The sequence below is a fragment of the Aythya marila genome (assembly GCF_965140915.1).
Source record: "Aythya marila genome assembly, chromosome: 12".
In the NCBI taxonomy this organism is placed as follows: Eukaryota; Metazoa; Chordata; class Aves; order Anseriformes; family Anatidae; genus Aythya; species Aythya marila.
The window spans coordinates 17459914-17477298 of record NC_139053.1 but is presented as its reverse complement, the minus strand read 5'-3'; the positions used below and the strand labels follow the sequence as shown (position 1 = coordinate 17477298).

General features: G+C 37.4%; 1 protein-coding gene across 1 annotated transcript in view; it reads right to left on the bottom strand.

Moving 5' to 3' along the window:
* CDH13 (cadherin 13) overlaps positions 1-17385 on the bottom strand; it is a 489121-nt gene that overhangs the window by 292243 nt on the left and 179493 nt on the right. Inside the window, exon 4 of the mRNA XM_082770306.1 lies at positions 4825-4941. Within this exon, the coding sequence (XP_082626432.1) occupies positions 4825-4941 (117 nt within the window). The remainder of the gene's footprint in view (positions 1-4824; positions 4942-17385) is intronic.

Here is a 17385-nt window from a genome sequence, read left to right as displayed (position 1 = left end):
AACGCCACACAGAGCTGCTCCAGACCCTGAAACAGTGCTGACATCTCCTGCACCCAGGGACCTTCTGACCCTCTAGCAGGTGATGGAGCCTCCAGGCATATTTGGATACCTGCCACTATGTTACCATAAGGAAAGAATGCAAAACATCTGTTATCCTTTTTTTGTAGTCTCTCTCAGACACCAGACATGGCAGAAAGCAATTTTCTGAAATAGAAATTATTCTGAAAATGGCTGCATTGAGTTGGAACTAATTCATTTTTCCTCACTATAACGCTTGACCAACTGAGTCAGCTGTGTTCGTCCTTACAGGAAGCAAGTTCAATATACATGTACGTTTTTATTATAGCCAAACTGTATATTCCTTCTCTAAATTTTACTCTTTAGTTTCCCTTTGAGATTTTGCCAATGGAGATGGAGACATAGCAATATGGGTTATGAAAATACAATACATATATACAGTATTTATGTCTGTAAACTTATGGGTTGCTCTGTATCCTATAGCTCATACAAACAGGGTGCCTGACTATGTCTGAATAAAACATGAAATGCCCCGCAGTGCATACTGAAACAAAATTTTGCTGAAGTTTGGAAGCGTTTGTTTAAATGCTACAAACTTCCTTAGGTACAGTCCTTTTCATAAACCTCTATATTTTGTATATATATATATATATATATATATATATATATATATGAGAGGCTAAGCGGTACAGAAAGAACAGGGTTCTCATAGAAAAATTGTCACAGTTCAGCTTGAGTTGACCCGGGCTCCTGGCTGAGTCAACCATGGCTCACAGGAATTTGAGCATGAACCCCCGTCACGGTGGAGCTCAGAAGGACATTGTTCACTGCCTTGGACAGACGAGGTGAGCCCCTGAGGTGTGAGAATTTTCCATTCCCTTCACAGCAAGCCTACACAAATCCTCAGCCCTGACTGCTGGCAGTTACATGACAAAAGTATGGTCCAGAATGTGCTTTTTCTTCCCTTTCATTTTTTAAATTCTATCATAACATGCAAATTAGCCTAGTTAGAAGCTTGGGATCAGCATTCTTTGTTAGTTTTCTCTTCCTCCAAGCACTACAGAAACCATAGCTAAAAAATATGCCTGCAATGTCCCCTTCACAGTGCTTACAACAGAATAGAGAGACAGAAATTTCAAGAGAAATTCATACACATCAGTAGCTATAATTCATCAGCCCATGCAGTACCTTGTTGAGGCTTCTAATGGCAAGCCCCAAAATAATGTGGAAGAGGGAAGTAATTGTGATTCTTTTGCCTCACAGGAGTGTGCAGAATTCTTGTAAATTCATGAAGCTACATACAATTCACAATAAACACCTAAAGTTAAATGAGAAAGATGATCAACCTTTTCTGCAAGTTGTGGCTGAAATGAGTACATGAATTGGGTGTCTAAGGTTCTCTAGACTACTACAGACTTCATCATGCAGCTTATAAAAGCAATTATTTTAGGTCTTTATTTTCAGCATTGACTTCTACTGAATTTTTTATTTAAGGAACAATAGACTGTCTTTCCTACCATCAGTATGTCTGAGACTCTAAACCTTTTTATTTATGCTTTATTAAGCATTCAGTTGCAAATTACTGCAGTTGACCTAGAATGTTTTATTCCCTTATTTTAAATATCTCTGAAAGTTTTGTCTCACTCATCACTTATTCACTCTATGTTACTCCTTGCAACAGACTATAGCCAAAATAGTCATCTAGATACCTAAATTGGAAATATACTGGGGAAAAAAAAAAAAAATATATATATATATATATATATATATGTATGTATGTAAAGACTTTTTAAATTGATGACAGCTCAAAGTATTTCAAGGTGCTGATCATTTGCAGTTCCTATAATTTAAACATCAGTTGAGAATAGGTGTCTCAGGGCCTTTGAAAAACAGACTGCCAGATGCTTTTATACTTCTGTGTTTGTACCTCATCTACCGCATCTAACGTGTGATCCCTAACTAGCATTTCAAGAATGATAACAAATAAAGATGACAAGATGCTAGGAATACATTTAAGTACAAACAATATCAGATTCATCTCATTCTGTTTAAGGAACCTCCATTACCAGGACTATCATCCTAAACTACTAATAAAAATACTTAATGGAGGCAATTCTAGAGGCAACTCAGACCACTTGAGATCTAAAACTTTAAAGTAATCACAGGCAGTAGGGAAAGAAGGAGAGTGAAGGGGAAAAATAATCAATAAGAAAAACAAAAATGACTGCAGATCTGTGTATAAGTAATCTTCTAATTCTCTCACTCCTTTAAAACTGTGCAACAGAAATCTTAAAAATTAACTATTTATCACTAGTATATTAAACAACAATATCAAGTTATTGATCATTAATTCTCAAACACTGAAACATGAAGGGAAAAGTTGAGAAATATCTTTAAATAAATTATTCAGAGTGAAAGGGGAGAAAAAATCTTCAGAGATTATTCTTTCTTTGTACTGAACGGAAAACAATCTTTTCTAATTATTCAAGTAACTGATTAGGTACCAGCTAGGAAGATTACACATTCCAGAGAAAAATTTTGCCCTCAATCTGTGCATATAGCTCTAGTAATCCCACTGGTAGGAATTGCGAACATACTCTACAGCTATATAGGCCATTATGCCATTGTCACACCTACTAAAATCAGAGCAATGCATAGGATTCCTGTTTCAGAATTGCCATTGTGCAAAATATATTAATATAATTACAACTTATGTTGCCTAAGTAGCCATTTTAATAGTTATTTTCTTTTTCAATTTGAATGATTTTGTATTCTAGCTGTATATCTGAAGTTCTGGAAAAGGGGTTCACAGAATCACGGAATCGTCTCGGTTGGAAGAGACCTTCAAGATCACCTAGTCCAACCTCTGACCTAACACTAACCAGTCCTCCACTAAACCATCTCTAAAACATCACTCCACTAAACCAAGCTCTACATCTAAACGTCTTTTAAAGACCTCCAGGGATGGTGACTCAACCACTTCCCTGGGCAGACCATTCCAATGCCTAACAACCCTTTCGGTAAAGAGGTATTTCCTAATATCCAACCTAAACCTCCCGTGGAGCAACTTTAGCCCATTTTCCCTCAACCTGTCCTGCCAGGCATGTGGGAGAACAGACCAACCCCCACCTCGCTACAACCTCCTTTAAGGTACCTATAGAGAGGTACCCTGAGCCTCCTTTTCTCCAGGCTGAACAAGCCCAGCTCCCTCAGCCAATCCTTGTAAGACTTGTTCTCCAGGCCCCTCACCAGCTTCGTTGCCCTTCTCTGGAATCTCTTGTGCACCTCCACATCCTTCTTGTAGTGAGGGGCCCAAAACTGAACACAGTACTTGAGGTGAAGCCTCACCAGAGCCAAGTACAGGGGGACAACCACTTCCCTAGACCTGCTGGCCACACTGCTTCTTATAGAAGCCAGGATGCTGTTGGTCTTCTTGGCCACCTGAGCACACTGCTGGCTCATATTCAGCCGACTATCAACCAGTGCTCCCAGATTCTTTGCCAGGCAGCTTTCCAACCACTCATCTCCCAGCCTTTAGCTCTGCTTGGGGTTGTTGTGCCCCAGGTACAGGACCCAGCACTTGGCCTTGTAGAACTTCATACAGTTGGCCTCAGCCCATCGGTGCAGCCTATCCAGATCCTCCTGCAGAGCTTTCCTACCCTTGAGCAGATTGACACACACACCTAACTTGGTGTCATCTGCAAACTTACTGAGGGTGCACTCGATCCCCTCATCCAGATCGTTGATAAAGAGGACTGGCCCCAGTACTGAGCCCTGGGGGACACCACTAGTGACCGGCCTCCAGCTGGATTTGACTTCATTCACCACGATTCTTTGGGCCCCGCTATCCAGCCAGTTTTTAACCCAGTGAAGCGTGCGCCAGTCCAAGCCGTGAGCAGTCAGTTTCTTGAGGAGAATGTTGTGGGGAATGGTGTCAAAGGCCTTACTAAAGTCAAGGTAGGCCACATCCACAGCCTTTCCCTCATCCACCAAGCACGTCACTTTATCATCAAAGGAGAACAGGGTCGTCAAGCAGGACCTGCCTTTCATAAACCCATGCTGACTGGGCCTGATCGCCCTGCAACTGCCACATAATGACACACAAGATAATCTGCTCCATGAGCTTCCCTGGCACCGAGGTCAAACTAACAGGCCAATAGTTCCCTGGGTCTACCCTCCGGCCCTTCTTGTAGATGGGTGTCACATTTTCTAGCCACCAAACGTGTTGTTGGAACTCTCATTCATAAAACCTTCCTGCAGACACAAGAGAAACTTTCCTCTTTTTCAGACCTTTGCAAACAAACAAACAAACAAACAAAACAAAACAAAAAGCACAAACAAACAAACAAAAAAATCAAACTGAAAATGTCTGCAAAAACTTGCTTAGTCTTTGGATGCTAGAAATGAATTTAAGGACATGAACTTAGGACATTTTTCTATTTCATGACTTCTGAATTCCTACCAAGTGTTAAGAATAGACACAAGATAATCCACACTATGCAGTAGGATATTCTTCATGGCATTTCTGGCCTAGATTTCAGCCCCAGCCTCACACGTAGATACACAGTAACCTCTGTTGCAGATAGCAGTCTCAATTAATACTTTTTTACTAGAATGTATGCTATTAAGGTCTCCCATGAATACAAAGCCATGTTCACCTGTCTATACAATATCCATTCTGTTCAGCTTTAAGCTTCTTAATTTTGTCTGGGATATTACTACCAATTTGATAGGCATCACAACGTTTTAAGAGAAATACATTGATTACTTAACATAAAAAATTGACTCTATTATTTGATGACTTACCTTGCCAACAGATCTGGGGAATGGTGGTCTTTGATTTTCTGGAATTAATATCGGAGTTGCCAAAATAGCCCTTTTTTGTCTTGGAATTCCAAGGTTGCTTTCTATCTTAAAAATTTCCTAAAAAAGAAAAAGACCAAGTACAATGACTTTCAAAATAGCATTTGTTATTTCCAATCCCTATATCTTCAGGTAAAATGAACATGAACTGCCATGTTCTAAGTTTTATATTATGTGTTTTCCAGTGATTAGTGATAACATATCAAACTATTTAAAACTGTTGATTTATTCCACTTATGACAATAACAGTGGACAGGCCGTATTCATTTTGTATTCCTACTGACTAGTTTTAAACTTAAGTGTGTCTACCTTCCTAACAAGAGGACTGCTTAACTCATAAATCTTAGACAAGGTTTGGCTTCCCTCAAATACTTCCATACGACCTTTAAAAAGCCACACTTTAAATGTTTTAGATAATTTTTCCATTATCACATTTCAAGTCACCTCTATAGTCAGCCATTTCTCAGTCCACACTTCAGGTCAAACAGAACTTACAGGTGATTTGCTGAGACTGTCCCCAGATAGTGATCTCTCAAAAAGGACCAAAAACTTGTAAGTTAAAAAGCAATGGGCACCAAAACTCAGTGCAACACAGAATATCAGACAGTGGGTTTCTTTTACATAGTGAAAACTTCATGCTACTGTATCTGAAAGAACAGTAATAGAAGTGGTTTATACACAAGCCTGCTCTTTTCCCATTGCATTTTCTGAGGTATTTAGTTCCAGCTGAGCTTCAGGCAATTCAGCACGTTATGAGCTACACCTAACTCTTCAGAGTGGCCTCTAGCCCTTGGAAAACTCTGTCCATCACACCTCTGCCTTCCCTCCCCATCATTTCTCAGTGCACAAACTGCAGCTTTCCGGAGGCCATTTTCTTCATTTTTGCTTCATCCTCCAGCCTCCACAAACCTCTTCTCCAAGCACACTCAGCAGCTACCGAGGTCAAAGACAGCCTCTTCCCATCTCCCAGAGCTCTCACCTTGACTCAGACACCTTTCTTAAAAAAGATAATAATAAAAAAGTGCACCAATTTGTACTGTGTTGGGAATTAATTTTGAAACTGGAAAAGGTTTAGATCACTACAATTTGTTCAGGTTGTCATGACAATTTTGCAAAACAAATCATAGGGTGAAAGAAATGTCTAATTTCAATAAGGTAGTTACGTCCTACCATACACTTTTCTCCCCTTTCTTAATACAATAATTTTTCAGTCAGTTCTGGAATCCAAGTTTTTGTTTTAATAGCTGCTACTTTATAACCTAAGGACAGCTTCATCTCTATGCTATATTTTTATAAAACTGCAAAGATGAATGAGGTTTCTTGATAGCATGATCTGAACATCAGTCAAGAACTCCACAGGCTGCTCTGCTGCCACCTGCATAGATGCCTTCCATCTAGTGAGTATATCACAGCCAGAACACTGATTTACATCTACTAGCTTTAGTGTGACTTTGCAAATTTGATGACAAGCAGCAGCTAGGGAAACAAGCCTACAACTGTCAGCTTTAGACACAGTAAAGTCAAAGAGCAGTGAGAACCATGCAGAGAATCCCTTCTCACGATTTTGCCAATTTTCATAACCTTTTGAGGCTCACCCTGATTTGGAGTTCCCATCTCTCCCAAAGGCTTTGCCACTTCTCTGTAATCTTTTGGTCTGAAGGTCACTTGGGTCCCTATTTTTGTCTTTCAAAAGAACTTTCCCCAATAAAAATTCATGAGAAAGTTCAAGGCAAAAACATTTGAAGTGTCAAATAAAAAGGAAAGAGCTGAATTCTGTCCAAAGGCAAATGCACAGAGCAGCTTTCAAAATCACTTACGCTATAAGCACAGCAGTTTGGCTGGCATGGATCTGTGACGCTGCTAAGGACAGGAGGAAAAATGACTACTGGTATATCTGAGAGGGAATATCAGTTCCTTAGATCAACTGCAGCAGTGCTAAAATGATCACACTTCTGACTTATGCTAACTACTACATTGATGGTTTCTCTTCAGCTCACAAAAATGTACGGGTAACCTCCCAGATGCATTGTCATTGGAAATGAGTATGACACGTATTTAGATCCTTGTATCACGTTTATTCCTATACTAGTTCATAATGTTTGCCCCATTTCTGAAGAGGGAAACAGAAGATTTTGCTTAATGCCAAGCAGATGGCAACTGATGGCTTTATCCTCAACCAGTATATATGACAGAAACCAAGAAATTTGAAAGTGCATGTGCATTTAACACCTGATTCAACAGTCAAAACACTGAAAAGATTCCCATCCAAAGGAGGATATTTTGCATACATAAGCATTTTTACTGAATTCACTTACAATTTCTTAAAGAAGCAAATCACAAGGCATATGAAATCACTCCAAAAGGAGTTGGAAGTTTTGCTTCATATCAAGCTAGAATTACAGGAGCCTCCTTTTGGCCTTTGACTGAAGTGAAGCACACACAGTTTTCTGTGATCTTTGCTGGACCTAGCTCATCAGAGACTACAGCGTCTACCACATCTTTCTAGCATCAATGGCTCCAGACAAGTGCTTCTGTGCCTGGAGTCTGGAGTCATCAGTCTGGAGAGCCCACAAACATGGGGTTCAACCAGCACCTGAAGAGACAATGGCTGTGATGGCTGACTGCTTCTCCTACTCCTGCTGCTTTGTGCGACAAACAGAAGCCTAAGAAAGGTGTGCTTCCAAAAACATCCATCCATAAGAAAAGGTTTAAAGAAAATATATATGTCATAATAAGTATAGGCCTTTCTAAGAAGAGTGCAGCAGAAATATAAATTCCGTTTCTCTGATTGCAATTAAAAAAAAAAAAAAAAAAAAAAAAGTGGTAGGAGAAAAATCCTCCCAGGTTCTTTATTTTCACTGTTTAATTGCCCTGTCAGGCCTATGCTGCTATTTTCCTGATTATCATCTAACTATCATTTCATTGTCCAATTCAAAATTTCATAACTAGTTTTTAGACCTATTTTTCATTTTATTAAATTCCCTTTCTAGACACGGAATCAGTACTTTTAACAGCAATAGTTCATAACTCAACAAGGCAACACTGTTCACTGATTCACTGGTAACAAATCTCAATTCCCTATTCAAGTTAAGGAAGCAACAAAGCCACCTCATTTTGCTAACATTTAGCTTAGTGAAAGGTGTCAGTCTGCCCAACCTGTGATGCTACACAAGTATGAATTTCTTCAGTTCCCTTGAGAACTCTCCAGTCTGTTGTTTGTTTATTGATTGTTTGGTGCTTTTTTTTTTTGTTTGTTTTTGTTTTGTTTTGTGTGTTTTTTTTTCTCTCCCTTTCTTCTCGCAAGGGGTTCTTGGGGTCATTGCACTTCTTGAATATTTGAATGAATGGCCTAGTCACTATCCAGTAGCAGGCACCATTAGTCTTAGCAAAGAAAATTTCATTAGAACTTGTCATGGGAATAAGGTGGCTGAATACTTATCGATTCGTCACAAAAAGTGTTGGAAACATCACTGGAGTAGCAATTTGTAACCCACGATGGTGACCAGAAAAGTGGCCGAGTTTCTTGCCATTTTGTTGGTTTTATATGCTAAGCTTGATGGTATTAAATGGGATCAATCCCAAGTACTACTCCAAAAATAAACAAAAGTAAATGGGTGCTCACTGCAAACGAAATTAATCTGAAATGGCAATTGGGATGTGGTATTCAGTGGTGTATCAGTCTTTCTACTAATAAGACTGCTTAAGATGACAGAAAATAAAATTGCACGCAGATCAACTTAAAAAATATTTTTATACAATTCTCAGCTGGCATTTCAGACTTGTGCTGCAATTCTTACTTAATGTCTCATAAGTTCATTATAAGTGAATTCTATCAGATTATTGTTATTATCAACAGTATTAACAGCAGAATTAATGATTTCTCAAATAAATACATCAAAAATATTTTCTCATATTTTTAACAATACAAAAAACTAAGAAATATGCTGAACTTTACTTGCAATTCAAAGAACAAATGCTTACCACCAGTAAATCATTAAATCAAATAAAACTGAGAATTGTTAAGGTCAATAACATATACAGAAACATCTGCTCAAAAGTAGTCTGTCCTCAATACTCATAAATGTCATGCTAAAAAAAATCACACTTTATAATTTAAAAGAACAAATACGGCCAAAATGTAGCATGCTAAGGAGATTCAGTTACCTCAGAACTTCCAGCATGGCCAGATATGACATCTGAGTAATGGAAATTGCTACGGTAACTTGATTTAAGTGGGGGGGGAGGTATTTCTACCGCTCTGATTGCTACCTAACAGCAGATCCTTAGTCTAGCCAATATACCCTTAACTTTATAGGTGCTTCATAGTCTCAGACTACAGCTTTGCTACTGTAGATTCATTTAGCTGTGTTATATGTATTTTTATAGGATGGAAGTTACTTTATCTTCAGAGGAGTCAATAATAATAAAATTATTATTTATTTATTTTTTTAAACATTTGGTAATGTGTAAATCACAGCTATTTTAATGCTAATTTGTTCTGATGTATTTTTGTAATGCGTATGTGACAAATAATGTAAACTATCATGGAGACAAATCTGAACTTTTGTTTTATGAAATGATACATTCTATTGAACCTCTGCAGCATCTTTTGTGGTGGAAAAGCCCCGTCTCTATTCAAGTATAAGTTTCATTTATCTTCACACCTGCCTTATTCTATGTCAGGGGAAAGGTTTTCTAGGATCATAATGGACTGACTGCCGTTAACTTTCCTTTCTGTACACATTAACCATAGGAGTTACCTGTTCTGAGAAAAATACAGAACTGGCAATCAAGCATTTATTTATTTATTTCAAATTAACATTCCAGACTTTTCTTGTCGTCATTTAGTGGGTGTTATTTGCATTTTGAACCATATGTGAATCACCCCCTCTTTCAGAAAATCTCATACCAGTTCCACACTGCTCATTAAATATAATGAGATACCCCTTATACACAAGCAACCAAACAAGCTCTGACTGACTGCATCTGTCAAAAACATTGCAAATATGGGCTTACAGAAAAAGACAACGGCTGACCTTATGCCTCTGTCTTCACCAAGGTACATTAACAACACATCACTTATCACCATTAAAAATAGCCTTCTCCCCACCTCTACTGTGCTTACACCAGTTGCAAAGCAAACAAAGAAGAGTGATTTTATAGCATGCCAAAAAATAAAAAATTGTGAAACATGTCCCAAAACCTTCAGCACCTTAAGTAAATGTAACTGAAATACAGAAAACACTTGCTGATGCCTTTGCCAAGGCATCCGGCCTGAAGAAAGTGTCCTATTACAAAACTTTACCTTTGAAAACAGGTGGTAGGTTTTTGTTTGTTTTCTCTGCATTTTGTTTTGCTTTTAATGAAAGTATTGCCTGTTGAAGTAAGATACCAAACTGCTATTGAAAATAGTACTAGACACATGCTGGAGTTCTGAAGCAATTTAAACCTTTCAGAAAACTGATCCTTTTGAGAATTAACCAAAACCACATGGAAAATTTATTGCACAGCATGGACACAAAGCCTTAACTTCCTACTTTTCATATTCCTACCCACTGAACAGACTCCTTTCTTCACTCATATTGGAAGACTCATAATATAAGAGCTTCCCTTTAACTCCATCAAGCTTCAGGCATGATGAAAACACCCTAATCTCCAGAGTGAGAAGGAGAAAAAACATATAGAAAACACATCTTGATTCTAAGGCATGATAAATGAATCAAAGATGAACTGTCTTGGGGCACTAGCCTATAAAAGACCACAAAATCTGTACATCAGTAGCAGACAATTGATACAAATACAAATTTGGAACAGGACGAGCAGCCATGAGCAAGCTGTTTCATGTTTCAGTACTGGGATATAGGGACAATTCCTAATAAAGAAATTTTAGTTCTCACAAAAAAATTAGTCCTATTCATAGCAGTTGTTGTCCCACCTTGGAAAAACAGCTTTCTATCTGTTGCTTCAGGGCAGTGAGATGTAAGTATGTGGAAGAAAACTAACACATTTTATACCCATGTTCTGGATTGCTCAAATGCTATGAAATTCACTGCATTATAACAGTGCTGCACAAAAGCAATTTCATCATACCCTAAAGCAATAATACTGTGTGCTAAAATCATGTATGCTGTTTAATAGATCTAGTGGCTGCAGTCCTGGTCCCATATCTGAATGGGTGCATAAAACACACTTCTTCCTATCCCCTCCAAGGCTCCAAGCTGTGATTACAGTCTTTTCAGTCTTGCTACCTCAACAAACAAAATTTTCAAGCTCTATCACCACGTATTCTTTGCTGTTGTTCAGTTTCTTCATTATCCCCACTCCACCAACAAAACAACCCATAATCTGATTCAAAACATTGATTATTTACTTTGTTATTCTTTAAACTCTGCATGATCCTTCTATATTTCCTGAACACCTCCCACAATCCCAGATAACACCCCTCACTTTCTCTTGCTCCAGGTATCAGTGTCATTCTATGAGTCTTGTTTTCTTTTGGAAAATGCTCATCCTTTAACATTCATTTTGAAATTGTTTCTCTTGAAACTTGATCATACAACTTTACCCAAATGAAGTTATCTAAAATTTGTATTTTTGTTTAACGGAATGCCTTTTTTATTTTATGTACATGTATACTCTTAGGCATTTTTCTTCAGCAATATCCTTCTGGGCATTACACCTCCAAAGCTTTCCTATTTCACCTATTTCCTATTTCTTTATCAAATAACCAGTTCCAGTCCCTCACAGAAAGCATATCCAGTATCAAAAGTTCTGAAATCCTTGTAGGTTTGGGAACACTTTTGGCACAGGTTCTTCAACTCATTCAAGGAAAGAATGCAGCGGCCCCTCATGATGCCTTTTATTTTAACCCCTGTCTTTCTCATTAGAAGCTGACAAGACATGCATGAAGTACTGCAGCAAAGAATAGATTTATATGTACTATATATCATGCAGGAGCTGGAGAAATCCCACCATAATACACACTGAACCCAATTTTCTCCTGCCATTTTTCCATCCCATAAAATTCTCGGAGGGGAAAATGAACTTTTTGGCCCTTGGTCTGCAATTTCACAAAACTCAGAAAATTTTTCACAAATTATATGTGCTACAACCATACTTTGTACATTTTAGCAGCTTAAACTCTGCAACTGCAGGCGGTTGGACACACCCAGATCAATCACTTTCTTTGCACAGCAGATTACATATAGAAGATGTGGTCATGTGTATTGCAAAAATCTGCCAGTTACCTTATGCTGAAAAATAAGACACGTTTTATTCAGAATCTGAGAGGTCTGTTTCTTCTTGAAGTAATCAAGGACTATTTATCTGGAAGGGAGTTTCAACACTTTTCTTTCCATTAGTATTGGTACATTCCTTCATGTAATGTAATGCTGCAATGCCCACAGCAATTTCTTCCTCCTCTCCATTAGATCAGGTTTATATTGACTACTAGCAAAAATAATATATTATATGAGATTGCAGTGCAGGAATGAATTATTTTGAGATCATAGATCTGCACAACAAAACTCAAAAAAAAAAAAAGCCTGGATATATTCTATTTGACTTTACTATGCATGCATGGTGCTCTACAAAGCTGGCATTCTTGTGCTTTCCAATACAGGAGCTGCCAGACTGACAAATGGAGTGGTAGTCTGTGATGAAGACAAAATGCCCACTTAGATCCAAGCTAAGGCAAAAATTCTCATTCACCAAACTAGATTTGAAATTTGGTCGAAATGTTAGTACATTAATCCACTTCACAGCTTGGTCCAGCTACTCAGACCAAATTAATTAACAAGCATTAACTGAGTGCAAAGAGCCAAAATGGTAGTGTATTAATCCACTTCACAATTTGGGTTGTATTTTTATTCTTCAATACAAACGAATTAACAGACAGTAAGTGTCCGATATCAGAAGCTTAATTCTGTTCTGTGATACAAGTAAGAGACTGTGGAGTAGTGTCTTTTAGACACTTATTCTTACTCCCTAAACTCCTGTGTTCTTTGTTCCCACTATAATGGTGTGATTAAATTCACAGGACAATGCCCATACTTCATGAGAAAAAGAAAAAAAAAAGTAATAATAATAATTAAAAAAAAAAATCAAATGGCAACAATTACAGGTTACTGAAGTTTGCAGTTGCTTCTCCCCGCCCCCCCCCCCCCCCCCCCCCGGATTATAACAGCTGAAACTAAAGTCAAGTGCAGCTTTACAATACATGAGATGTGACACTGATAGTGCAATACCATATATCATTCAAATTCATATGTTTGGATCTGAGCATTTTGCCCTAGCAACCTGCAGCCATAGTAGCATACAAATATTCCCTCCTTCATACCTGTTGACTTTTAACTACATATCTCCATGGGATAAGAACAGTCACCACCTACACAAAACACCAAGTAAACAGGTCTTATTCAAGTTTCCTGGCCAAGAGGAGACAGATCCAACCTTCCTGCATGCCATCTGTTCTGCAACGTCACTGCTACTTCTACTAACTTGTTTTTGTAGGGTTGACTGTTGGTTACCTGCTGTGGGTTTCTGGTCAGTGGGACACAGCATCCAAGAATGTTAAAAATAAATAATACTCTCACAAGTTTTAGAGTAGGGTGAGAACACTCCATAGCCCTTTATCAACTACAGAGTAGTGACTGAATACAGACAGACAGTCCATTGTTCAAAGTAATGACAGGGAACAGAGAAGATATATAGAATCAGCATTTTCCGTTTTAACAGTTGCCTCCAGAGACTTTCCAGTGGATCACATTATTTCAGCACTTACACCCCACAGATCTAAAAACTCCATTCAGATCGCAATTTCTAATCCAGTGTCTTTCTGAGAAGGGATGCATTCATAAGCCTGAGCACTGGCTAAAGCAGAATATTATACATCTAATATCTACTTTGCTTGCAAACATTTTGTTCATATTTCATATTTGTTCAGTCTTATCAAGTAAGTTCTACTTTTATCTAACACAACATCTTATTCCAAAAGCAGTGAAGTCATTCAGTGAGACCTGTGATGTCTGCCGCCTTTGCTGACATACTGGAATCTAAACAGAAGAATTCCAGAATTAAAAACCTGAGTACTCACAGCTTGAGCTAAATCAGCAAAATCTCTCTACTCCTCATAATTATCCATCATGCAGCTAGCCCCAGAAGAACCTTGAATGGGCTGTATTTAAATAGCACTGTGAATTCATAAAATAAATTCTTCAGTTCTTGTCACACATGCCAAGTACAAATGTCCTACTTTAAAAAGTGACTGAAAACCCATTGTGTACATCAGATTATGCACAGCATGTTGCATTTATAAAGTGCAGAGTTTCCAAAGAATGTAAAAAAAAAAATACTAATTCTACGCTGTTATTCAACTTTCTTTGCACCATTCCCTTTGGTATATGAATGTAGCCCTACAGCAAAATCAAGCTATCAGCTTAGTGCTTAAGGTTGTGATTGCTATTTCCTGAACATTTCAAAGTGGAGTGAAACACAATATCAGAGTCTCTTAACTTAAAATAGTTCTATTTCGCTGAATTTATCTAATAGAGGTTAATAAATTACAGCATTGATAATTGGATACATTTTTGGCCCTGTCTCAGTTTACAAACTGTCCACTAACAGACCTTGAAATCTGTGAATAAATACATTATCTACCATGATATGCAAGTTTCTCAGATGAGTAATTTTTGATCTTCAGATTGCTCAGGCAGTTGCTTGGAAACATTTGTCTGTATTAGATACACAAGCCATGTGGTATTATTTTTCTTTTCAGATTGGAGGGCTTCTGTGAATAAGCAACAGAGCATGAAATGCAAATTTCATGATATAAAATTCAAAACTTGCTTTTGGCAAGGATTTGATTTATTACATTTACAGCACAAGATGAAAACAAAAAGGTTATCTTGGTGATCTGAAAGACTTGACAGGGCAAATAATGTCTGTGCCACTTGGAAAACTAGTGACATACTATGCAAAAGCAAAAAACATAAGCATTAAAAATAAAGGAAGAGCAAGAATCAGTGGAGAGAGTGGCCTAGGGATCTTACTTGGCTAAGACATCATTCACAGAAACATGAAGAAAATAAAGAACAGGTTGAAACTTTGGAAGAGTCTTGCTATAATATCAGATAGAACCTATGCAGTAATTCCTTTACTAGTTATCTATATAGAAATTATTAATTTATCTCCTATTGATCAGTACTTTCCAGGGATTACTATTTTCACTCTTGTATAGATAGTTATTTGCCTTTTTCTGAACTTTGAGCAAAGAAAAAGAAACAAGAAGTCCTGCTCATATTGTTCATAACAACCATGCCTCATTCAATAATGCTGAAAAAGTATTTCCTGGTATTTCATTGTAGATGGTATACAAACTTAATAGATTTTATTATTATTATTATTTTCTGCTAATGTGATCAGTATGAGAAACATTGAAATTCACACCTTTTTGGTTTTGTATTTGCCTAAGCGTTTCTGCTCCAGTAGCAATGATTCCTATTCTCTACTGAAACAAGTGATTTATAAAAGCAAAATCATTCATTCAAAACTAAATATAGAGTTTTGCTAGCAGAGGCTGCTTCTTGCCATTGGAGAGAACCAAATATGGTGAAACTATGTTACTGAACACACTCTCAAACTACCTCAGGCTACTGCTGCAAACCATAAAGTCTACATTCAAAATATGGCCAAAGTTGCAAAGACCAAACATAATAAACCCTGAAGGAGAAAAGACAATTAAAACGATGGAGAGAAACTTAGAAAACAACAGTAATCATCATTATTTCAGTAAATATTTAAACCCAAGCTGTAAGGACTGAGGGGCAATCAACCCATTTGCAAAGAAGAAAATATATCTGAGTTTTCTCCAGACTTTATAATGTGATAGCCAAGGTCTCATCTCACCGCCAATTAGGCAAAGACAGACAAAATTCCTGGTACTCTCCATCAAGCCAGCAGCTCTGCAGGAGGCCAATGCCAGTGAGCGCCAAAGGAAGCAAGTGTGCCTAACAGCTGAAGCCTGACATCAGTGCAAAATATTTGTGCCACCCATGATTTAAAACAGGCTTAGTTTTGGGAGGACTGTGACTAACCCATGATTAAGTTCAAATCCTTCTGCTAGCAGAAACAGCACTGGGTGAATGTGAAATATGTATGCACAGCCGCTGCTTACTGTTTAACAGCCTATCTCATAAATCCAAGTAAAGGCATTCCACAAAAACAGCCAGAAGTGTTGTCACTCTGTCAGCATTTCTCTCCATATTCAGCTGAATGCCAGTGTTATTAATGAAGTATTAAAATACTGAATATGAATTTGATTAGAAAACAAAGGTATAAATTTTGATTTTAGCAAAAACAACCTCTTCTATAAACCCAAATTTCTCCACCACATGCATCCAATTGTGTAAAAACTTACACATCCTTTAAATAAGAGTCAGTTTTCACTTTTTTCTCCTGCCTTTCTCCAACATGCATTTCAGTCAGATCATGCTCATTCATTTTCAATAGTATATTGCTCCCTTCATAGCTGCATACAGAAACTTGGTGTAAGGAGTATGAGCTTATAAACTGCCATCCTTTGCCTGTCTTTTAAATAAGGCAGAAAAAGAAAGAAAGAAAAGAACCAACATCCTGAGCTAAGATTAAAAGCTGCATTCATATTAAAGAATGGTGTCTTTTTACCATTGAAACTGAAGCTGTAGATTATTCTGAGCTGATAAAGTACTACAGTGGGCAAAGAACTTTCTTATAATGAACACTGCTGTAAAACAATTTATCTACAAGAAAGGAAACAAGTTTGCATAATCCATTTATGGTTGGTTCGGCTTTAGTGGAATTTGTTATATAAATATATCTTACCCTGGGGAATTGTTTTGCCAAAATAACTAATGAAAGCATTTGAGAAACTTAACAGTGATAATTAATAGGATTTTTCAGTATCACAACGGACAATGACATCTTCCTATGTAAATTAACTGTCTCACCAGTGAAGAGACAAAAACTTGGCAGACTCTAAGAGCCAAATACATCAGAAAATGAAAAATGAATTAACTTAGCACTTACAAAAATGCTAAGTAGATTATATGTTTTAACTGATCATCAAAAGGTGTTTTATAGTACTTTCTTCACAAACATTCCTTGTTTGTGTCTCAGTAATTATCACTTTAGAAATCTTAATTAATAGTTCATCAATTGTTCAGCTGGCATTTCTAATATTCTGCTATCATCCTGGAGTGTTTGACTAAACATAATCAAGTACCATTATGTTGTTACACACTTTGCTAGCAATCAGAAGTTATGTTTTAAGTTTAGGTGTCAATATTAAATCATCAAGAAAGATTACCACAGGTAACTCTCTCACAATCTCATCAGCAATGCCTTGCCAACTACAACCCTGTAGAGACTTAAAATTTACAGTGCACCTTACCTGCTTTTGTGGTCACATAATTATTTTTATTATGCTTTGTGGCAACGTTGGCTGCCAAAAAAGGTTGTCCTAAAATC